Source organism: Pseudophryne corroboree, chromosome 1 (assembly GCF_028390025.1).
Source record: "Pseudophryne corroboree isolate aPseCor3 chromosome 1, aPseCor3.hap2, whole genome shotgun sequence".
In the NCBI taxonomy this organism is placed as follows: Eukaryota; Metazoa; Chordata; class Amphibia; order Anura; family Myobatrachidae; genus Pseudophryne; species Pseudophryne corroboree.
In genome coordinates, this window is record NC_086444.1 from 936,895,952 (window position 1) to 936,921,657 (window position 25,706).

Here is a 25,706-nt window from a genome sequence, read left to right on the forward strand (position 1 = left end):
GTGTGTGTGTGTGTGTGTGTGTGTGTGTGTGTGTGTGTATACACACACATTGAGTACTGCTGTCTGTGACTATCGGATGCTGCTGGCTGTGTAATGTGACTGATGGACGCTACTGTGCTGTGTAATGTGGCCGACGGATGCTGCCGTGCTGTGTAATGTGGCCGACGGATGCTGCCGTGCTGTGTAATGTGGCCGACGGATGCTGCCGTGCTGTGTAATGTGGCCGACGGATGCTGCCGTGCTGTGTAATGTGGCCGACGGATGCTGTGTAATGTGGCCGACGGATGCTGCCGTGCTGTGTAATGTGGCAGACGGATGCTGCCGTGCTGTGTAATGTGGCAGACGGATGCTGCCGTGCTGTTATGTGGCAGACGGATGCTGCCGTGCTGTGTTATGTGGCCGACGGACGCTGCCGTGCTGTATAATGTGGCCGATGGATGCTACCGTGCTGTGTAATGTGGTCGACAGATGCTGTGCAATGTGGCCGACGGATGCTACCGCGCTGTATAATGTGGCCGATGAACGCTACTGTATTGAATAATGTGGCGACGGACACTGCCGTGCTGTGTAATGTGGCCGACGGACGTTACAGTGCTGTGTAATGAAATTGACCGAAGCTATCGCACTGTGTATTGCCCCTAATGGACGCCACCACTCTGCGTAACGTGACTAATGGACACTACCATGCTGCGTAACGTGACTAATGGACTCTACCATGTGGTGTAATGTGACTAATGGGTGCTACCATGCAGAGTGATGTGAGTAACAGACGCTGCTGTGCAGTGTAGTGTGAGTAACGGGCGCTACCATGCGGAGTTATGTGACTAATGGATGCTCCATGAAGCCCAGCGCCGTAACTACGTGTGTGCCAAGGGGGCTTGGCACACAGCGCAGTTGCCCTGAGGGCGCAACGGCCAGCGGCATGTAATGAGTCAAATTGACTCATTACATGCCGCCTCTGTGCGCCGTGCGCGGCTGGAGGGAGAGGAGACCAGCGCCGGGTTCAAGGAGGAGGGGGAGCAGGGAGCCGCAGCAGCGCTATTTGATTGGTAGTAAGCGCCGCTGCAGCATCCCCCTCTCCTTCTGTATTGGCTGCCTGGCGCTGTTATGGATGCTGGGATGCGGTTTCTTCATCCCAGCATCCATAGCAGCGCCGGGCAGCCAATACAGAAGGAGAGGGGGATGCTGCAGCGGCGCTTACTACCAATCAAATAGCACTGCTGCGGCTCCCTGCTCCCCCTCAGTCCTTCTCATCTCACTGCCTGCACCGAGAGGGAGATGCCAGCACGAGGAGCCTGTCAGCGGGGAGAAGGTAAGTATATCCCTCTCTCTCTTTCTTTCTTTCTCTCTCTCTCTCTCTCTCTCTCTCAGGGGGACACCGTCTGCCGCAATGTGTAAAAAGGGGTCCTGGCTGCCGCAATGTATAAAAAGGGGGTCTGGCTGCCGCAATGTGTAAAAAGGGGGGGGGTCCTGGCTGCCGCAATGTGTAAAATGGGGTCCTGGCTGCCGCAATGTGTAAAAAGGGGGCCTGGCTGCCGCAATGTGTAAAAAGGGGTCCTGGCTGCCGCAATGTGTAAAAAGGGGGTCTGGCTGCCGCAATGTATAAAAAGGGGGACTGGCTGCCGTAATGTGTAAAAAGGGGTCCTGGCTGCCGCAATGTGTAAAAAGGGGGACTGGCTGCCGCAATGTGTAAAGAGGGGGCCTGGCTGCCGCAATGTGTAAAAAGGGGTCCTGGCTGCCGCAATGTGTAAAAAGGGGGACTGGCTGCCGTAATGTGTAAAAAGGGGGACTGGCTGCCGTAATGTGTAAAAAGGGGTCCTGGCTGCCGCAATGTATAAAAAGGGGGTCTGGCTGCCGCAATGTGTAAAAAGGGGTCCTGGCTGCCGCAATGTGTAAAATGGGGTCCTGGCTGCCGCAATGTGTAAAAAGGGGGCCTGGCTGCCGCAATGTGTAAAGAGGGGGCCTGGCTGCCGCAATGTGTAAAAAGGGGTCCTGGCTGCCGCAATGTGTAAAAAGGGGGACTGGCTGCCGTAATGTGTAAAAAGGGGGACGCTGTCTGCTGTAATGTATAAAAGGGGCTCTACCTGGTGTAGTGGCGCTACTGTGCAGCGTAATTTGAATAATGTAGACTACTGTGCACCGTAGTATGAATTGCTATTATTTTGTGGCCACGCCCCTTCCCAGTGAAGCCACGCCCCTATAATTTTTTCACGCGCCTACGACGCGCGCTACCCCTATCTTACATGGGGGGGGGGTGCCACTGTCGTTTCTTGCACACAGCGCTAAAATGTCTAGTTACGGCACTGGTGTGTACATTCACACAATTCATTTATGTTTCATATACACCTTATACACACAGCATTTAATACAATATTTTGAATAACTTTGTGTATTAAACAAAGTGTGTGTACATTGAGCCACCAGAAAACAAAGGTTGCTCTATCTCACTCTCACTCAAAAAAATCCGTATTTCGGAATATTCCGTATTTCGGAATATTTGGATATGGGATACTTAACCTGTACCTAAAACATGAACCACTTTTGGTAACCTTTGACTTATGAACACAACACAAATTTGTTGTTAATCAAATTGGCATTCCATTTTGGAGCATTTTTAATTAGTTGATACTACCAATAAGTATAGCAATTTATTTCAATGATTTATCTAGACTACTGAAAATGATTGCAATAATGCACAGAACAAAATTATATTTTTACTTTGTATCATTGCTTCAACTACAACCAGCATACTCAGAAGTTACCGCAGAGGAATGTATGCTCCAAGTTGAGGTATGTAGTGATGAATTCAGGAAAATCTCTTTTTTGAACAATTTCAGTAAATATTTCAGCAGCAGTGTGCAGCCTCTTTTTCTCTCTACAATGCAGATCATTAAATGTGAGTACATTTTACAACAAAAGGATACTAAATTGCAGAAGTGGCGAGAAAACTTGGGCGTACTCTTCTAACTAAATTTTGTGTAGAAAATTCTTATAATAAATTAGTAAAAGGAGATTTATGGTAGACTTACCATAGTTAAATCTCTTTCTGCGAGATACACTGGGTTCCACAGGAAATACATTGGGGTGTAGAGTTGGATCTTCATCCAGAGGCACCAACAGGCTAAAGCTTTGACTGTTCCCAGGTGCATTGCATAGCCTCCTCTATAACTCCGCCTCCGGACACTGGAGCTCAGTTTCGTTAACCAGTTTAATGCAGTAGCAGGTAAAGAGAAGGCAGATGTTAGTCACATAGAACCACATTCTCACGACAGGAGAAGGGACCAGCGTCAGGGTGGGAGCCCTGTGGAACCCAGTGTACCTCGCAGAAAGAGATTTAACAATGGTAAGTCTACAATAAATCTCCTTTTCTGCAGCGGGATACACTGTGTTCCACAGGGAATACATTGGGGATGTCCTAAAGCAGTTCCTCATGGGAGGGGATGCACCGTAGTGGGCACAAGAACCCGGCATCCAAAGGAAGCTGTTATGCACACCAGTGCCAGCAGGAATGTACTGGTGTCTGAACGGAGAGGGATGCAAAACAAATGAACTCACAGACAGACTGGGGAATATGACATTACATACATAGAAGGTGATAGGGTAACAAAATAAACACAAAGTGAACAGAGCAGCCCAAAGGCTAAGAAACTGGGTGTCTCCCTAGTATTAGGAATGCTCAGATGGAAAGAAGCGAGATGTTGTGATTTAATACGTAGAGAACCCGAAATGCTGTTGCTAAGGGCAACAGCAAAACCCTAAAGGGTTACCAACGGGTGTGGCAGTAAACTCCTTGGTCAGAGATGGAGTAATAGACACAAGGAGAATCTCCACAATCCTAGTCCTCACTTGCAGTGCACTGGTTCAGCTTACTGCCACTAAACTGACACCTGAACACCTTGCACAGTGAGAAAGGATTTTGGCAGGCAAGTCTGAGAATACAGCCGCAAACCTGCTAGGTTCACAGAGTAGCAAAAGAACCCCAGCAGGTTAAACGACTGACTCCAGTCTTACTGCTAGGTCTGGATTGGCAGAGTGTAATACCAAATCCCAAGGCCTATTTGCAGTAAGCAACAAACAAATACAAAGTTTACACAGTACTAGCTAGCTTTCAGGAACTGACTAACCAACAAAGATTCAGCAGCATCTGCCTAACCTGAGAAGAGGGTTTATATAGCAGGTGCTGTCCACGCCCCACTCAGACCTCACAGACTGTGAGCACAAAAACCAGCACCGGATCCCCTGCCGTGCACAGAGCCTGTAACCACTGCACAGCAAAAGACCCGAACCGGAGTATCAGCTACGCTCAGGTTACTCCGCTAGCACTTGTCTCCCGGTTGCCATGACGACGTGGCAGCACAGAGCAGGAGACCCTAACAGTACCCCCCCTCTGACGAGGGGTCAAAGAACCCCTACCACCGGGTTTATCGGGGAACTGCGAGAAGAAAGAGCGTAACAGTCTGGGGGCATGAAGATCACAACTGCGCACCCACGACCGCTCCTCCGGGCCATACCCCTTCCAGTGCACCAAAAATGACAGCCGACCCCGAACCATCTTGGAGTCAAGAATCCTTTCAACAACAAACTCCCTCTGGCCACGTATCAGAAGAGGGGAAGGTCTTCCACTGGAAGAAGGATTACAAATCGCCCGTTTTAAAAGGGAACAATGAAATGTTTTATTGATACCCAAAGAACGGGGTAGATCTAACTGAAATGCCACCGGATTGATAACCCTAGTGATCTTATAAGGACCGATGAACCGGGGGCCTAACTTATGAGATGGCTGTCTCAACTTCAAATTCTTGGTAGACAACCAGACGAAGTCTCCTAATTTGAAGCTGCAGGGTCTTTTCCGCTTATCAAAAACCCTTTTGGTCACTAATGACACAGACACAAGGGCTTTCTTCACTTTCCTCCAAATACCTCTAAGGACCGAAACCACAGAGGAACCACCAGGCGTGGAGTCCTGGGGGTCAAAAGAATTGGCCTTAGGATGATGCCCATACACAGAAAGGAAGGGAGAGATCCCTGTAGCAGAGTGAGCCGCGTTGTTATAGGCAAACTCCGCCATGGACAGATGAGCAACCCAGTCAGTCTGACACTTGGAGACATAACACCTGAGGAACTGCTCCAAGGACTGGTTCACCCTGTCAGTCTGCCCATTAGACTGCGGATGGTAGCCTGACGACAAGCTGACAGAAATCTGGAGATCGGAACAAAATGCCCTCCAGAATTTGGCCACAAACTGGGATCCGCGGTCAGAGACCACATCAAGTGGCAACCCGTGGAGGCGCACAACATGCAGCATAAATAATTCAGACAGGCGTCTGGCCGATGGCAGCCCAACCAATGGAACGAAGTGCGCCATCTTCGAAAACCTGTCAACGACAACCCAGATGGCTGTCATCCCCGAGGATTTGGGCAAGTCCACCACAAAATCCATTGAAATGTGGGTCCATGGCTTAGATGGAATAGAGAGTGGATGTAATGGGCCAACAGGAACCCCTCTAGGAGTCTTATTTTGGGCACAGATGTCACATGCCCGAACCCACTGATCCACATCCCTAGCCACCGAGGGCCACCACACCGCCCTAGATAGCAACTCCCGAGTTCTGGCAATACCCGGGTGACCTGCCGACTTCTTGGCATGGAATTCCAGGAACACTCGCTGTCTTAACCTAGGAGGCACAAACAAAAGACCTACCGGAAGGTCTGGAGGAGCCTGCTCCTGTGCTCTAAGGACTAATGACAAGAGGTCGTGGGTAATGCCCACTTTAATACATGATGGGGACACAATGGGCAATGGCTCCTCGGTGGTCTCCTGGATTGGAGCAAAACTCCGCGAGAGCGCATCAGCCTTGATGTTTTTTGACCCAGGGCGATATGTTATCAAAAAATTAAAGCGAGCAAAAAACAAAGCCCATCGTGCCTGCCTGGCATTGAGGCGCTTCGCTGACTCTAAATATGCCAAATTCTTATGGTCGGTGAGAATTGAGACCACAAACTTAGCCCCCTCAAGCCAGTGTCTCCACTCCTCGAGTGCATCCTTAATAGCCAACAATTCCCGGTTACCCACGTCATAATTCATCTCGGCAGGCGAAAATTTACGGGAAAAGTAAGCACAGGGATGAAGGCGATTATCAGACACCCCCATCTGAGAGAGCACTGCCCCAATACCCATCTCAGAGGCATCCACCTCCACCACAAAAGGACGCTCTGGATCTGGGTGTCGCAGCACCTTGGCCGAGACAAATGCCCTTTTGAGACGGGCAAAAGCCGCTTTGGCCTCACAAGACCAGTGAGCAACATCCACCCCTTTCTTAGTGAGTGCCACCAAGGGCGCCACTATAGACGAAAATCCAGCGATAAATCGTCTATAAAAATTCGCAAAGCCCAGAAAACGCTGAAGCGCCTTCAAACTAGTGGGCTGCACCCAATCCAGGACTGCCTGTACCTTGGAACCCTCCATTTGGAAACCTTCTGGGGAGATAATATATCCTAGAAATGTGATTTGCTGAACTTCAAATTCGCACTTCTCCAGCTTCGCCCCAAGCCGGTGGTCTCTGAGTTTCTGGAGGACTAAGCGTACATGCTTCCGATGTTCCTCCAGGGAATGGGAGAAGATTAGGATGTCATCTAAGTATACAACTAAGAATCTATCCAAATATTCCCTGAGCACATCGTTCATGAAGTCCTGGAAGACTGCCGGGGCATTACAGAGCCCAAAAGGCATCACCAAATATTCATAATGCCCTGAGTGGGTATTAAAGGCAGTCTTCTATTCATCCCCCTCTCTTATTCGGATTAGATTGTATGCACCGCGTAGGTCAATCTTAGAAAAAATGGTGGCAGTACGAAGCTGGTCAAACAAGACCGAAATGAGAGGCAGTGGGTATGAGTTTTTAATCGTGATACGGTTCAATTCCCTGAAGTCGATGCAGGGTCGCAACGAACCGTCCTTTTTACCCACGAAGAAGAACCCCGACCCAACTGGAGACTGTGAAGGTCTGATAAATCCCTTAGCCAAGTTCTCCTGAATGTACTCTGCCATAGCCTGAGTCTCAGGACGTGACAGGGAGTACAACCTGCTCTTGGGAAGCTTAGCATTCGGCAACAAATCAATGGCACAGTCATAGGGGCGGTGGGGAGGTAGTACCTCTGCAACTCTTTTGGAGAACACGTCCGCAAAATCTGCATAACATCCTGGCAATCCGGGCAAACTTAGCTGCGAAAGCCTGACTGGAAGGCTCAAGCAACTCCTGAAACAATCAGTACCCCAACTAAGAATCTCCCCAGAGACCCAGTCAAATTGAGGATTGTGGGCCCTTAACCAGGGTAACCCCAACACCAATGGGGCAAAAGTACAGACAGTCACATAAAAGGACAATTTTTCAGAGTGTGTGGCTCCAATAAACAAAGAAATCTGGCTAGTGCAAGAGGTAATTTTACCCTGGAATAATGGTTCCCCGTTTAACCCACAAATCTCAATCTCCGATGCTAAGGGTACTAAGGGAACAGAGTGTTTCAGGGCGAATTGGCGGTCCATAAAAACCCCGTCGGCCCCACTGTCCACAAAGGCCTCAGTCTTGACAGTTTGACCGAGGATCTTCAAGGTCACCGGAATGATAAAAGTCTTCTTGGGAAATTCTGACTTCTGGCCTGACAGGATATTTCCCATCACCCTCAGGCCCTGAAGTTTTCCGGCTTTTCTGGGCATGATACTACCACATGACCTTTATTCCCACAGTACAAACATAACCCCTGCTGTCTCCTCCGCGTCTTCTCACGCGAGGAGAGGCGGGTAGCCCCAATCTGCATAGGCTCCTCGGAAAATTCCTCAGAGTCTGAGGTTCCCTTGGGAAAGAAGGAAACCTAGGTCTCCCTTTCAAGCCTGCGCTCTCTCAGCCGTCTATCTACCCGAATGGATAACTGCATGAGCTGATCCAAGCTATCAGGCAAGGGATATTGTACCAGTTGGTCTTTTAACTGGTTAGAAAGACCTCTTCGGTACTGGTGTCTCAGGGCTGGGTCATTCCACTGGGTATCATGGGCCAACCTCCGAAACTCCATACCATAAACCTCAACTGGCCTTCGCCCTTGCTTAAGGATCGAAATCTGAGCCTCGGCTGAGGCCGTCTTGTCAGGGTCATCATACAACATGCCCAGTGCCGTAAAAAAAGCATCAACACTTTTAAGCGACGGACAGTCAGGCTGCAACCCATATGCCCTGACCTGTGGGTCTCCTTGTAGCAAGGAAATCATTATGCCCACCCGCTGAATCTCCGACCCAGAAGACTGAGGCCTAAGCTGGAAATATAGCTTGCAGCTCTCCTTGAAACAAAAGAACTGCGAGCGATCTCCAGAAAAACGATCTGGGAGATTTACTTTCGGCTCCTTAACCCCTGAAGGCACTGCTGCTGCGGGAGCTCTGCCAGCGGCCTGTGAGGTGTGCATTTTAATGGACAAATCATTAAATTGTCGAGTCAGGACCTGCACCTGATCGACCACCTGTTGCAAAGTATTTTGAGGGGTATGCTCCATATTCCCACAAAATTTCAACAGGAGTATTAGGCTGCTGAATATGTTATGCACACCAGTGCTAGCAGGAATGTACTGGTGTCTGAACGGAGAGGGATGCAAAACAAATGAACTCACAGACAGACTGGGGAATATGACATTACATACATAGAAGGTGATAGGGTAACAAAATAAACACAAAGTGAACAGAGAAGCCCAAAGGGTAAGAAACTGGGTGTCTCCCTAGTATTAGGAATGCTCAGATGGAAAGAAGCGAGATGTTGTGATTTAATACGTAGAGAACCCGAAATGCTGTTGCTAAGGGCAACAGCAAAACCCTAAAGGGTTACCAACGGGTGTGGCAGTAAACTCCTTGGTCAGAGATGGAGTAATAGACACAAGGAGAATCTCCACAACCCTAGTCCTCACTTGCAGTGCACTGGTTCAGCTTACTGCCACTAAACTGACACCTGAACACCTTGCACAGTGAGAAAGGATTTTGGCAGGCAAGTCTGAGAATACAGCCGCAAACCTGCTAGGTTCACAGAGTAGCAAAAGAACCCCAGCAGGTTAAACGACTGACTCCAGTCTTACTGCTAGGTCTGGTTTGGCAGAGTGTAATACCAAATCCCAAGGCCTATTTGCAGTAAGCAACAAACAAATACAAAGTTTACACAGTACTAGCTAGCTTTCAGGAACTGACTAACCAACAAAGATTCAGCAGCTTCTGCCTAACCTGAGAAGAGGGTTTATATAGCAGGTGCTGTCCACGCCCCACTCAGACCTCACAGACTGTGAGCACAAAAACCAGCACTGGATCCCCTGCCGTGCACAGAGCCTGTAACCACTGCACAGCAAAAGACCCGAACCGGAGTATCAGCTACGCTCAGGTTACTCCGCTAGCACTTGTCTCCCGGTTGCCATGACAACGTGGCAGCACAGAGCAGGAGACCCTAACAGAAGCATCCTGGGGAGGCGGAAGTATCAAAGGCATAAAACCTAATGAACGTGTTCCGCATAGCCGCCTTGCACAATTGTTCAGCGGACGCGCCTCGGTGGGCCGTCCAAGAAAGTCCAACAGACCGAGTAGAATGGGCCTTGAAAGCTGCAGGAGCTGGAAGAAGTGCATATGCTTGTGCAATCACCATTCTAATCCATTTGGCCAAGGTTTGCTTATTCGCAGGCCAGCCTTGTTTGCGGAAACCAAAAAAGTACAAAAAGGGTATTGGACCTCCTGAGAGAGGCAGTCCCCTCCACATAAATACGGAGAGCCCGTACCACATCCAAAGACCGCTCTTTGGAGAACAAACCAGAAGATATAAAAGCCGGAACCACGATCTCTTGGTAAAGGTGAATAGATGACACCACCTTAGGCAAAATACCAGAGCAAGTTCGAAGAACTGCCCGGTCACGGTGAAAAATCAGAAAGGGCGGACGACAGGACAAAGCTCCTAAGTCTGACACCCTCCTATCAGAGGCAATAGCCAGTAGAAACACGATCTTAAGCGTAAGATATTTAAGATCCACAGATTCAAGAGGTTCAAATGGAGACTCTTGTAGGGCATTCAAGACAACAGACAGATCCCATGGAGCCACAGGAGGAACATATGGAGGCTGGATCCGTAAAACGCCTTGAGTGAAAGTATGAACGTCAGGAATAGACGCAATCTTCCTCTGAAACCACACCAACAAGGCAGAAATATGAACCTTGAGGGAGGCTAAATGAAGGCCTAAATCTAGGCCTTGTTGCAGAAAAGCCAGATGTCTGGAAGTTCTAAAATTGTATGCGTCGTAATTCTTAGCAGCACATCAGGTGAAGTAAGAATTCCAGACCGTGTAATAAATCCGTGCAGAAGCCGGTTTGCAGTCCTTCAGCATAGTTTGGATAACCGTCTTGGAGAATCCTTTGGCCCCCAGAAGCGAAGCTTCAATAATAATAATAATATAAAACTTTTATTTATATAGCGCTCTTTCTCCAACAGGACTCAAGGCGCTTTACAGATAGCAAAAACAATGCACATGTTACAGAGGATTTGAGTAATACAGCAATACCGACATAAAAGAAAACCTTAAGCACACAGAAAGCATAATGCATGATTGGCGTAGGCATTTTGGGTAATAACTTCCAAGGGTTGTGTATTCCACCCCCATAAGGTACCAGGTGCGGCAGCCATCTTGGGTGCACAGCGTAGGATTACCCAGGGTGGTATAGTCTACCCCTAGAAGAGATGACACAAAATGGGGGTGATTTCAGAGTCCTACAGTTCAGAGTAGGGTTCCATCAAAACCATCAGGCCTATGTATTTTTCATCCCATCCACAAGTGTACCATATGGGGCAGCCATGTTGGGCGCACTTTGAAGGTTACACTGTGGGAGGTGTGCCATACAAGGGCCAAGTTCATATATGGGAAAACTGACGCTTATGTAGTAGTATGATGTACCCTGTATGTAGGGCGCAATGGCAGGGTGTGCAATCAGTGGGGGTAAACATTACAGGAAAAACACAGTGGGGTTGAAGAAAAAAGGGGGGGATGAACAATAGCAGGTAACTAGTGGCAGAAGTAAAATTGGGATAACATTATTTTGATAAGATCATAGTACGGGTGGGTAGGAGAATGTGGGGGGCATACTCAGAAGCAATGGGGATGTCCCTGCTGAGCCTGGTCCTGGTGCTCTGCCCCCACAGTTCCCTGTTCATCTTAAGGGTTAGGCCCAGGGGCAGACTTGATGTTCTCAGCCAGAGAGGTGGTAAGCCTGGTCCTGGTGTTCTCATGGTAGAGGTGAGGAAAGGCCCCATAAAGATCCTGAGTTTTGTGGTTGTAATGCAGTCCTTTTGTTATCTTGTTGGTTTGTTTGCCTTCTGTTTTCCTTCGGTTTAACACAGGTATAACACTGCTATTGATTTTAGCTGCCACTTGATAACTAGCCACTTCATATACTAGGCACTGCAGCGTCCTATAGGACTGGCGACCTGATCTGTACTGAATAAATAAGTCTACCGACACATTTTCATCCTGATTACAACCCCCTCCCCCACACAGCAACCCTCCACCTCCAGCAAAAAGTGTTAATCAAATCTAAAACAATGTAAGGTCAGTAAAACCCCACTCAATCACTATAAGTTTTTTTCAGATTACAGATATTAATCCACTTAGAACAACTTTCTAAACTTTTAACCATACAATGTCATGTGCAATAGTCTGCAGTATTTACAGAATAAAACTTTAGCAAGAAATTTGCAATAGTCTGCAGTATTTACCGAATAAAACTTTAGCAAGAAATTTGCAATAGTTTGCAGTATTTACCTGTTGACGAAAAGGAGAGACAGGAGTCAATTTCAAGAGCTACGCCGTCAAAGCCAGCCTGGCCAGGTCTGGATAGACACAAGGGCCCTGAACGAGGAGGTCTGGGTGTTGAGGAAGTAGAAGAAGACGCTCTATCGATAGACCCTGCAGGTCTGAGAACCAATGCCGTCTGGGCCATGCTGGAGCGACTAGAAGTAGTATTCTTCCTTCTTGCTTGAACTTCCGTAGTACACTGGGCAGGAGTGACACTGGAGGGAACACGCATGGCAGCTGAAAGTTCCATGGAATTCCCAGTGCGTCCACGAACACTGCTTGATGATCCCTTGTCCTTGATCTGAAGACCGGAACCTTGTGATTGTGTCGAGACACCATCAGGTCTACATCTGGTAGGCCCCACTTGTCCACTAGAAGTTGTACGACTTCCCGATGAAGACTCCATTCTCCGGTGTGCATGTCCTGAGGACTGAGGAAATCCGCTTCCCAATTGAGGACTCCGGGAATTAACACTGCCGATATTGCTGGCAGATGGCGTTCCGCCCAACAAAGGATTTTTGACACTTCCATCATTGCCATGCGGCTTCGAGTGCCACCTTGATGATTTATGTACACCACCGTGGTGGCGTTGTCTGATTGTACTTGAACAGGCCTATTCTGTACCAGAGGCAGGGCCAGATTCAAAGCATTGAACACTGCCCGCAATTCCAGAATGTTTATCGGGAGGAGAGATTCCTCCTTGGTCCACCGACCTTGGAGAGAGTGTTGCTCCAGCACCACACCCCAACCCTGCAGACTGACGTCCGTTGTCAGTAGGACCCAGTTGGGGATCCAGAAGAGTCGGCCCCTACTCAACTGTTGGTCCAGTAGCCACCAGCTCAGTGACAGACGAACCTTCAGAGTCAAGTAGATCATTTGAGACCTGATCTGATGAGGCAGGCTGTCCCATTTGTAAAAGATGAACCTCTGTAGAGGGCGGGAATGAAATTAAGCGTACTCCACCATGTTGAAAGCCGATACCATGAGGCCTAGTACTTGCATCGCCAAGTGTATCGACACCCTTGGGCGAGAAAGGAAGCATCTGATCCTGTCCTGTAGTTTCAGGACTTTCTCCGGACACAGAAACAGTCTTTGGTTGTGTGTGTCCAGCAGTGCCCCCTGGTGCAACATGCTCCAAGCAGGGACCAGGGAGGACTTTTTCCAGTTGATGAGCCACCCGTGGGCTTGTAGGAATTGTACCGTCAGCTCCAGATAACTGAGAAGAACCTCTTGGGAGTTCGCTAGGATCAACAAGTCGTCCAGATACGGCAGGATCCTGGTTCCCTGATAGCGGAGAAGGGCCGTTATCACGGCCATGACCTTGGTGAAGATCCGAGGGCCGTGGCCAGCAGAGCCTGGAATTGATAATGTAGGTTTCCAACAGCAAACCGCAGATCTTGCTGATGCGATATGGTATGTCCATGGATACCATATAGTCTTTGGGTTCCATTGCCAGTACAATAGAGCGCAGAGTTTCCATAGGAATTGGGACACTTTCACAAATTTGTTCAATGATTTGAGGTTGAGTATAGGCCGAAAGGACCCATTGGGTTTTGGAACTAGAAACCGGGTCGAATAATATCCCCTGCCTCTCTGGGACAGAGGTACCGGCAATACCACTCCTGTGTCCAGGATGGATCGCAGAACTAATTGTTGAGCTTGCGCTTTTAACGGATCCAAAGGGATAACCGTCGTGCAAATCTGGCGAGGGGGACGTCTCTTGAAAGAGATCGCGTACCCGTGAGAGACAACTTCCCGCACCCAGGCATCCGGACTGGTCTTTAACCAGGCCTGGGTGAACTGCAGAAGTCGGCCTCCCACTCTGGGATCCCCCAGGGGGAGGCCCAGCCCATAATGCAGCAGGCTTGTCTTGTTTGGAAGCAGGCTGACGGGCGGCCCAAGATTGTTTAGGTTTGGACTTAGTAGTTTTGGAAGTACGAGCTTATCTCGAGTACGCCTGACCCTTTGCTTTCCCTGGAGGTCAAAAGGAACGAAAAGTGGTACTTTTTGCCTTCGGTGCAAAAGGATTAGTCTTAGCAGTCGCCAAGTCAGTCACAATCTTATTCAGATCTTCTTCAAATAGGATGTCTCCCTTAAAAGGAAGCACCTCCAAGGTCTTTTTGGATTCTAGGTCCTCCTTCCAGGACCTCAACCACAGAATTCGGCGAGCCCGTATAGACATAGTAGACGCTTTGGCCGCCATTACACCTGCCTCAGAGGATGCCTCCTGAATATAGTGAGAGGCGGTGGTAATATGAGACAGATATTGTCTGGCAGTGTCAGAAATATCCCGAGGCAGCTCATCCTCTAATCAGGGCTGGTGCAAGGTTTTCCGGCACCCTAGGCAAAACTTACGCCCAGTCCCCCCCCCCCCACCCAGCCCCCATATTTACGTTATGTCACAGTAGTGCCTCTTATTGATGTTTCATCACACAGTAGTGTCCCGTATTCACGTTACACTACAGTAGAGCCCATTTGCATTAAACCACACAGTAGAGCACATCCATGTTATGCCACACAGTAGTACTCCCTGAAATGTGCTTTGATGGCTCCCAGGGTACACGTTATACATAACAATAAAACTACATTATATATGTATTATATATACATATATATATGAATCCAACCTTTTTATAATACAATATATCCTTCTCATGAAACCCAGTGAGTGCCTATTATGTTTCCTTCTTTAATTATAGTTGCAAATGCTAGTCACTCCCCTTCGTGTATATATATTTATTGATTCTGTGCCCCATATCGCCTTTCCTGTTTATAAATTAAATAAAAAATTATATATATATATATATATATAGCAATGGTAGTATGGGCGGCACTCATGCAGACTCCACAGCGTGAGAAAGGTAATTTACTTTATTAAGGCCAACATGTTTCGGGGACCTAACCCCGTCCTCAGGGCCAGACAAGCCACATACAACAAAAACATTACTTACATAGAGAACAAAACAAGACATTAATGCAGATCATACTCACCTGCTTCGCGGCGCAGCCGCCCGCCAAACCGTCCGGCCACACTTCCACGTCGCCATCCAGTGACGTCACGGTGCGCCGCGTCGCAGGCGGGTATCCATAGCGACCAGACAAAGCCTCTGCTCGGTCACCTACGGAAACACAGTGAAGACAAAAAACAATATTACTACAAACATACAATAATAAAAAAATTATAAAAACATTGGTGTACATACAATTAGTGAGAAACTGCAGCAACAGCAACATAAACCTATGTATGCATAACCACTAAAATCTGATTATAAACCTGCAGTGTGTGAGCAAGGGGGATATGTGAGCAAGGGGGATATACTCAAAGGGATAAATAACCGGGCCTATGTATTAATTTACTTTAAAGGAAACACTGCAATCCCAGGTTCTCATTAAGCCCCCCGGGTGACAGTGTTCCCAGTTTATATATCCATCTGGACTCCTTTTTTAATAATGCCCTGTCCCTATTTCTACCCCTTGGAAATAGGGAACCTGGGATTGCACTGTTTCCTTTAAAGTAAATTAATACATAGGCCCGGTTATTTATCCCTTTGAGTATATCCCCCTTGCTCACATATCCCCCTTGCTCACACACTGCAGGTTTATAATCAGATTTTAGTGGTTATGCATACATAGGTTTATGTTGCTGTTGCTGCAGTTTCTCACTAATTGTATGTACACCAATGTTTTTATCATTTTTTTATTATTGTATGTTTGTAGTAATATTGTTTTTTGTCTTCACTGTGTTTCCGTAGGTGACCGAGCAGAGGCTTTGTCTGGTCGCTATGGATACCCGCCTGCGACGCGGCGCGCCGTGACGTCACTGAATGGCGACGCGGAAGTGTGGCCGGACGGTTTGGCGGGCGGCTGCGCCGCGAAGCAGGTGAGTGTGATCTGCATTAATGTCTTGTTTTGTTCTCTATATAAGTAATGTTTTTGTTGTATGTGGCTTATCTGGCCCTGAGGACGGGGTTAGGTCCCCGAAACATGTTGGCCTTAATAAAGTAAATTACCTTTCTTACGCTGTGGAGTCTGCATGAGTGCCGCCCATACTACCATTGCTATCTACTTGGGATTTTGTATCTCTAACTGGGAAGGCATCTCAGCTGTTGTTGTCATTCGGAGTGGAGTGCCGGGCTGTTCCTGTTTGTTCTATATATATATATATATATATATATATATATATATTGTTGAAGTTCAGAACATGGGACCTCCGGGTTAGCATAAGTAAACTGTTTCAGAACAGTAAAACGTACCCTTTCTTACCACAGGTTACTATTCCTATTACATGTCCACGTGGATAGTGAAACTGATAGCTCAGTGTTAATTTCAGTGTCTTTCTCTATACTCTCGTCTCCAGCCTCCTCTGCACTTCTGCCTGCCTGGCATTGTTGGGCTGAGGTAAATTGTCACTGGCTTGTGGGAGTCGGGAACTACTTGGTGGACACGCTGACACAACGGGGGCTGATCGCTCACTAGCTACTTTTAGCAGCCGTGCAAATGCATAGTCACTGCCTATAGGGAGTGTATTTTCGCTTTGCAAGTGTGCGAACACCTGTGCAGCGGAGCTCTGCAAAAACATTTTGTGCAGTTTCAGTAGGTCTGGACTTACTCAGCCCTTTCGATCACTTCAGTCTTTTTGTTCCCGGAATTGACGTCAGACACCCGCCCTGCAAACGCTTGGACACGCCTGCATTTTTCCAAACACTCCCAGAAAACGGTCAGTTGCCACCCACAAACGCCTTCTTCCTGTCAATCTCCTTGCGATCGGCTGTGCGAACGGATTCTTCGTTAAATCCATCGCTCAGCAACGATACACTTTGTACCCGTACGATGCGCCTGCGCATTGCGGAGCATACGCATGTGCAGTTTTGACGTTTTTTTACCTTATCGCTGCGCTGCAAAAATCAACAGCTAGCGATCAACTCGGAATGACCCCCAAGATTCTCCTGCTGCTAACAGTCAGGGTGGTGACATAAGGAATCCAGGTGGGGTGCTGACAATGGGTCACACTGTGTAACATCAACAAGAATTGTACCCTCTAATACAGTTCACAAAGTGGTGTGTGAGCAACATGTACCAGCAATGTCCCTGCTTACTTGTGTTGAGCCTCCTCTGGAATGGACACCAGAATCCCAATAGGGCTCCCTCTGGATGCTGACTCTGCAGTGTTTTCTCTTCCAGGCTCACCCCGTTTGCAGCTGCTTGCTGTTTCCCTTATATGGGCGGGCTGAGGTCACTGCAAAGCCCTGTTCTCTGCGGAGCTTTCTCTCCCTCCCCTGCCAGGGACTCCCTCACTGAAGCTGCCCACACACTCCTTATATGGGCAGGAGTGTCACAGTTCATCTCTGCTCCCGATGCTCGCTCGCTCTCTCTCTCTCTCAGGGGAAATTCCCGCTGTCACTGACGGGAGCCACACACTGATACGCAGGCTTCCAGAGCACTCTGGGGCTGACACACAGGACTTCAGCCTCTGCTGTCTGCCTCAGTTGAACGGAGCCAATCAGCGCTCCTCACAGATCCTCCTGTGACAGCACGCTCTCCCCAGCGAGTCCCCTTCCTCCGGGCACACTGCATTTTAACCCCTCGCCTCAGGAGTCCCCGGATGTTTCCGCGCTGACTCTCTCCCCATTGGCTGTACAATCAGGTAGGAGGGGTGGCCCCTTTTACACTGCTTGTTGCAGTAAGGATTTCAGAAGGAGGTGGGAAGGAGGATAAGGCTGCGGGCTGCGTTTTTTTGTGTAGCTGGCAGCACAGGGTCACACTGCTGCCATTTAACAGCACTAAAACTGATTCAGGAGGAGCATGCCGCCCTCTAGTGGCTGCCGCCCATAGGCAGCTGCCTAAAGCTGCCTAATGGTAGCGCCGGCCCTGCCTCTAATGCCTGAACCCATGCTTCAATTCCTTTTGTGGCCCAGGAGGCTGTCATAGTGGGTCTATGTACCGCACCAGTAAGGGAGTAAATAGACTTCAGGCATCCCTCCACATGCTTATCCGTTGGTTCCTTCAGTGAGGTGACAGTGGTGACAGGCAGAGTAGATGACAGCACAAGACGGGCGATATGAGAGTCCACCGGCGGTGGAGTTTCCCACTTGTTACTCAACTCCACAGAGATAGGATAACGAGCTAGCATCTTTTTAGACAGGGAGAAATTATTTCCTGGAGACGACCAGGATTCCTGACGTATGTCAATTAAATGGTCTACTTTAGTAACCTTCTAACGTTTGAACTTATCAGGTTTCTTAGACGCAGTAGTGGGATCTACCTCATCTTCAATTTGTAGAATCAGCTAAATAGCCTCCACTAGGTCAGGAACATCAACCTGAGTTGTAGGTTCTTCGTCAGAAGCGACTGTATCAGTGTCTGACGGATCAGTATATTCCCCATCCCCATCAGACGAAATATCTAAAATATTAGTGGCTTGTGAGGAGGAAGCAGCCTGCTTAGATGACCCCATGTCCCCAGAGGGGCGTGGGGTAGACTTTTGTCTAACCAAAGATTGATTTAATTGTTGTATCTGGGTAGACAGAGTGTTCGCCCAGGGTGGATTAACTACAGGGACAATATGTGGCTGCAATGGCACAGGAGGCCCCACAGGGGACGTAAGACATGCTACAAGCGTATTCAGCATACTTGAGAACGCTGCCTAAGGTGGTTCCTGATTGGCCACAGGGGCTGCGGGCTGACTGGGAGATATATGGCACCCAGTACCTGAACCATCAGCTAAAACTTCCCCCTCAGGTAAATCCGTGGTGCAAGCACTGCATGATTCAGAAGCGTCCGCGGATTTCCCTCCCTGTGTGGCAGACATTGTAGGGAATGTAGCCTTAGAGCATAACAGTACAATATAGCCAGACAAACACAACACCTGCAAATAACCCCTGATTTATGTGATAGTAAATATAGGACACAGAGGATTAAAGTGGTATGAGTTGACTGAAATACACAGTAAAAAACGCAAAACAGTATATACTGTGTAGCACTATATATATATATATATACACTGTATGAGACCCTGACGCACCTAGCCCCCTGGGGTACAGAATATAGTGATCGCAATAAGTGTGATACACGAGTATGAAATCCACACAGCAGCTACAGGCACACATATATATATACACAGATATAACAATGCACAGTAGATACTGGATGTATATCTCAGAATACTTGTACTAAATATTCAGGTAGAAGTACACTTGTTCTTAACTTAACACTGTCTAAAATGACATGTAGATACTTAAGTGACTGTAAATTCACAGCGCTGATGAGACAGATTTACAGAGGAGACATTGCCCTGCAGTCCCAGGGATCAACCGCAGCTACTTGTGTAAAGATGGCGCCAAAATCTCTGTTAGGGAGTGAGGGAGAGTGAAATCCAGCTCCAGGGTGGGAACACCAGCAGTAGATGGCAACCGGAGTTGGGGGAGGGGCTACAGGTCAGCGCCTTATCCCCTATGCTGGTCCTCACCACCGGGTACTGTGGAGCCTATGTAAAACAGATTTTTAAAATCCGACCTGTGCTCCCTGCTCTGGTGGATATAGTGGGGTCCCTGGGCAGTACAATGTCCACGCCAGCAGCGCGGTCCCTCACCTGGGACCGCGATTTACCGGCGAGTCCCACCTGGGGGACCCTCTTACCTTCTCCCTGATGTGCAGCCACGCGATCCTGGAGAGCGGCAGCAGTGGTGTGCCTATGTTTTTAACTGGTGCGCCTCTGCTACAAGTACTCGGGAACCCGGCCGCGGGAGTATGCAGCGCCGCTGGGGAGGTGATGGAGCCGCAGCACAGCATGTCAGACTGACATAGGAAGTGCTGCGGCCCTTGAAGTCTTCTAAAAAGCTTGTTTCAGGGCTGCCTAGAGCAGTTTCCCGTTAGGTGACCTGTAATGCAGGCACCAACTTACAAACTGAGCTCCGGAGGCGGGGTTATAGAGGAGGCTATGCAATGCATCCTGGGAACAGTCAAAGCTTTAGCCTGTTGGTGCCTCTGGATCAAGATCCAACTCTACACCCCAATGTATTTCCTGTGGAACACAGTGTACCCTGGTCCCTGCTGCAGAAAGACAGGAATAATCAGGACCTCTTCCCTTAATAGATATTGCTAAGGCTTTGTAGATCTCTAGCAAAAGGACACGTACAGTATGTTGGGAAAACAGACATTTGGTACTCTTATGTCTAGAAAAGATGTTGGCCTGCCTCAACACAGTCAGTATCCAGATGGATCACTTTCTGGATCTGACAATACTACATTAGGATCGGGAACACATTACTCACAATGTAAAGGAACTCTTTCAAGATGACTGAGTGGTGTGACACAGAATTTAGGTGAGCGTTTATGTCATGCAGCTGCTTGGTCCTCTGTCTACACTGATACAAAGTTCTGCAAGTTACAGGGAGGTGGTGACTGGCACCTGTTCCTCACAGGTTCAGGAGAGGGAGCCCAGCCACTACTGCCACAGGCAGCGAATGCAGTCCTGTGTGACTATGGCTGTCTTTTTTTTTTTTTGCACAGACCAGGCTGCAGAGCTGTTGTGGGCAATCTGCAGTTCCCTCTCCCCCTGCTGCTTTATCATCCTAAATTCATTGGGGCTCGGACGTTGGTACAAAAGAGTGTTAACTGTGCTACTGTGGCATGTAGTATTTTAAATGTATAACTTATCTGGTGAGATGCATTGGCTGAGGTTCTACAGGGACATGAATCTCTCCTTTGGTGTGTTTGTCTCTTGGAGGAAAGGCCACCCATATAGCTGACAGGAGACTGAAGTCTGCAAGATGCCTCGTTTGTGTCTTATTCTCAGGGAAGTTATATAGAGAATTCAGCTATTATTTCCTTCTGCACTGTGTAAAACTTGCTGTCCCACTACTTTTGTAATAGGTTATACACAGGACTTTTGAAACAAATCTGATAAAAAGAGCAGCAGCATCAGAGCCTCTTCTAGTGGGCCAGCTATCCTTTTTTTCTCTCTCTCTCTCTTTTATCCTGTTCAAAATGTCCCTATTTTCACTCTTTGCCAATCCTGTGATACTGAGACGCATCCACCACCAGTTGATAACGCTGACCTAGCTCGGGCTAAATATGTAATTATGAATGAAATAGTTCAGTTAGTTTGGCCTGACAGATATATTGTCTGGTTATCCTGGTTCAGTATCTGGAACAATGCCTTCCCATCTGATTCATGTGAATGAGGCACCAAGGGCCAGTCGTTGGCTACCTCAATGCAGGGTTTAGCATCTTTTGGGAAGTTGTTTGAATATTGGGCCTAATTCATGTTTTTACGCACATGCTTTAACAAGTAGGATTTTCTAGGCTACGGAAATGCTAATGTTAGCAAGTGAAGCTGCCGCCCTGAAAAGAGACGCCCACTGGAGCCATCACAAACTCATTCACAGACTATATGCAAGAACATGGAACATAGACTGCTGGGGTAGTCCTATGGGTAAACGGACTGGCCACAGATGTTGTGACGCTGACGCTCTCTACGTACATGATCTCAGCTGTAGGCAGATACATACCCCGAAAGCAGCCATGATATGCCTTTTGTTTTGCTGCCATTCACAGTCCCTTCATGTCAATCACTCTGCGTTAAAGTTCTCAGTGCAAGTGCATCTTGGTGTGTGCCGATAATTGCTCCATTGTGTGAATATTGTGATGCGTACAAACATGAATTCGGCCCATTGTGCTGGGAAAGCTTTCTTTTTTGGGGGGAAAAGCCAGACAATGGTGTGGTTATTTCTTTTTGTCCAATTTTAAATTTAAATGAACTCAATGTCAATTTTTAGGTTGATTCCTTCAAGATGGAATAGTTGAAATCTGCAGTTCCGGGCGTAGAAGCAAACAAAAACAAAAAATGGTGTTTGGAAGAAAAAGCTGCAGGCCATACGCAGCGAAATGCGTCATGTGTTATTCACTGGACCAGGACAATTTCTTCATTGGGATCCAAACCACCCTTTGCCATCAGCCAGCTAACCAGAAGAGCTCCAGAGAGGTATCATCTTCCAAACACCGTACTGCATGAGGTACCCACCAACAAAACGGGACTATTTGCATTGCCAATTCCTCTAACGGTGCAGGTATTCCACCTATTGGACTCTCTATACATAGAGGAGACTCTTGCTCACTGGATCCTTTCTGCAACAAAGGGCAATCTTTGGAACGGACTCCTTTTCCTGCATTATTAATATACGTCCTGACCCAGTATTCAGGGTAATTAATTCCTTTTTAAATCACATGAATTCATGTTGTATGTTGTTGAATGTATATTATTGTGGCCTTTTATTAAATTGTTTATTTTTAATTGGTAAAATTTGATAATTAGCCATCATTGTCCTTTTCAACTTTGAGCACAGCCTCCATTTTGTTGTATTTCCCTACAGGAGTGTCCGTTAACTCTCTCTGTTTCAAATGTACCGTATATACTCGAGTATAAGCCGAGTTTTTCAGCACATTTTTTGTGCTGAAAAAGCCCCCCCTCAGCTTATACTCGAGTGATGCTCCGTAACTGCTGCCTGGGAAAACTTACCCTCCCACGCTCCCCCGCTGTTTTGTGAAGGAGAGACGCGGAGGGCACAGCGCGTGCCTCTCCTGTGTCCCTCCTGCGTCTCCAGCGGCAGCGGCGGGTCTAAATGAAGTACCCATTCGTGAGTTCTGATTGGCTCACGAACTGGCACTTCATTTAACAGACCCGCAGGAGAGACACAGGAGAGGCGCACGCTGTGCCCTCCGTGTCCCTCCTTCACAAAACAGCGGGGCAGTGCGGGAGGGTAAGTTGTACCTGGCACTGGGGGAGCATATTTGGCACTTGGGGGGGGCATATGTGGCACTGAGGCGGCATATCTGGCACTATAAGGGCATATCTGGCACCGTGGGGGAATATCTGGCACTGTGGGGGCATATCTGACACTATGAGGGCATATCCGGCACTGTGGGGGCATATCTGGCACTATGAGGGCATATCTGGCACTGTGGGGGCATATCTGGCTGTATGAGGGCATATCTGGCACCGTGGGGGCATATCTGGCACTATGAGGGCATATCTGGCACCGTGGGGGGAATATCTGGCACTGTGGGGGCATATCTGGCACTATTTTTGACTCATTTTGACTTCCAGACTCCCTTGGTGTCCAGTGGGACAAAGTTATTACTGGCTCGTATAGCTGCAGTTGCTAAAAAAAAAAAACTCTTTCTCCAGCATCCATAAGGGATATTGGGGAGACTTAGTATGATTGGTATAGACGGGGTCCAAAGGAGCCGGTGCACTTTAAATTTCTTCAACTGGGTGTGCTGGCTCCTCCCCTCTATGCCTCCTCCCAAGGGCAATTTAGAAAAATGTGCCCTCAGGAGAGGATGCACATCTCTGCAGCTCCAGAGAGTTTTCTTCAATTTCTTTTAACTTTCATTATTTTCGGTATGCTGTTTGGGCAACACCATATCTGCACTGTGGGAGTTAGAGGGGGGAGACGGTCACCGGCCTTACGAGGTGTCAGAGCCGCTTCCCCGCTGCAAGACCACCATCCTGAGAGGTTGTTGCACCGCTGGGCACTGCGCCTTTGTGGTCACAATTGCAGCATGCCGCACACCCCTAACACAGCCTGAAGGTGATGACAGTGGGGGGGGGGGGTCCCCCTGTTCAAGGTGCGGCTGACACGCAGGGGAGGCATACAGGACCCTCCTGGGGGGGACCCGCTATAGCCCCCTGGGTACACTGGCTAGCGGTGGCTTAAACTAACACTTGTGTGATGTTTTTAAGCTGTTTGGGAGACATTGCCAGTATAAAAAACACTGTAGCTCCGGTGCCATTACAGGGGGTGGAGCTTCCTCAGAGCGGGACCAGTGGCATTTTGGTGCCTTCATCTGCTTACAGCAGCAGCAGGCACACATAGCTTCTCCTGACACTCAGAAAACGCTGGAAAACTGGTACAGGGTGTAGCAAAGGGGGAAAGCCGCTATTGTACATAATCTGTGTCCTTAAACAGGGCAGAATACCAGTGTTATACTGTGATATATATTGGAGGAATACCGCACAGGTGTATAGTTGATATTGAGGTGTGATATTTATGTAATTACCAAAATAGAACAATAGAGAGAGAAAAAATGAATTTCTAATTCTTATTTGGTGGTGCGCCCTGAGTCAATAAGGCAACTTGAAACAGCAAAAAGGAGAAAAAAGAGACTCTTTTATGGGCGCACTCTTAACATAGAATAATATATGAAATATTGTAGATAAATATAAAATTCAACTTTTATTGATATCACAAAGATAAAATAATCAGTGGTCAGTGAAATAACGTAACAATCAAAGAAGGAAGCAGGTGGCAATCTAATGCCGATACTAAATAGATCAATAAAGTAAGATAACAAAAAAGATATTACAATGAAATTTGTAGCAATTAAATGCTAATAATATATAATAAAAATAATAAATTCCGGCTGCCGGGGTTAAATCAAAATATTGTGAGGGATTAACCTGGATATGCAATGGTACAGTCGAACCACAAATATACACTTGCTCTGCGCTTGTAGTGCATGAAAAGGAGGAGCAGTAGGAAATAAGATGGCAGAGTGATTCTGCTGTCAGCGTTAGACGCTGAGCATTCTATACTCTACTGCACTGAGTCTTCCTCAAAAGTCTCCTACTTGAGTACTGACCCAGCCCAACACTGATTAGCTTCCAAGATCGGACGGCTTTGGGCGTTTCCATTGTGGTATGATAGTAGAGAAAATGAACGGTAACCAGAAGCTCTGGAATCATTGATGAGAGTTCACGAATTAAGCAGCATAAGTAAGAGAAATTGCAAAGATGAAAAGATAAAGATGGATCTGCTGCCAATGTTAGACAGGGCTATAACCCTGAATCAGTGGTGAGAGTCCATGAAGATAGATAAAGGCAGAAAAGGAGAGAGAAAATGCATGAATATTTGATCACGATTCTGTTAAATAAAATGAGGTTCATTCATAGAATGCATATTGAAGTACACAATCCGTTAATACCAATCATTGATAATGGCAATTGCTATAAATGAAAAAAAATGTGATATTCCTAAATGGACAAGCTGAGTTGATATTATGGCTTCTGCAAGGTAATCTTCTAATGCAAGACACAAATTACTAAAAAGTATCAAAAATAGAAGGTATGAGCCGAAAAGAAGAATAACAGTGTAGCAAATACACAAATAGTGTCTGTTAGACTGTGAATATATGCACACAGTATAAATAAGTAGATAGCTACCAGAATCACATTTGAAAAAAAGTTTTGAAAAGAATAGAGTGGATGTATCCTACTATGATGTACAATATAGTGCTGATTAACGCATGAGCTTGAATAATCACAGAAGATGGGCCAATAATATTAGTGTGAGCCGATAAATACTGATAGCCCAGTCACTGAAAGTTGGAATACTGGGGATATTGAGAAAGAGACACTGGTGTTACAGGCGACGAAGGTCAGATGGAGATTCCTTTCGCCGTACTGAAATGGGTCCCCGTCAGTGGAAAGGTATGCGTGGTCGCATATCTTTAAATAAATTATGGAGAAATCTCTTTAAGAAAAAATCATTTAATATGGACACTGTATAGAAGATGTTAATAGCCTCAAAATGAACCACCTGCTTTACTTGTCATAATCGGTGCTAGATGGTAATGGGTTAGTCAGAAAAAGTATTAACCCATTATGTTATAAATGATTGACCCTCTGCAAGAAATGAGTTAAACAATGAAGTTTTATAAATTGGTATATGTAATGAATCTTGTATAACTGGTAGATTAATTAGGGAGGTGTTATCAAATTAAAATAATATTGCATCTCCTATGAGTGTTGAATTACATGAAGGGATATGGCCACCCAGTGAAATGATATATAT

The 25,706-nt window shown here is 47.3% G+C and overlaps 1 protein-coding gene and 1 pseudogene across 1 annotated transcript in view; both read right to left on the bottom strand.

The window, feature by feature from the left end:
• Window positions 1-2,574: 2,574 nt before the first annotated feature.
• Window positions 2,575-25,706, bottom strand: part of LOC134918481 (uncharacterized) — a 93,438-nt gene continuing 70,306 nt past the window's right edge. Inside the window, exon 15 of the mRNA XM_063920368.1 lies at window positions 2,575-2,875. Within this exon, the coding sequence (XP_063776438.1) occupies window positions 2,752-2,875 (124 nt within the window). The 3' untranslated portion in view covers window positions 2,575-2,751. The remainder of the gene's footprint in view (window positions 2,876-25,706) is intronic.
• LOC134951143 (5S ribosomal RNA) lies at window positions 24,447-24,565 on the bottom strand (annotated as a pseudogene).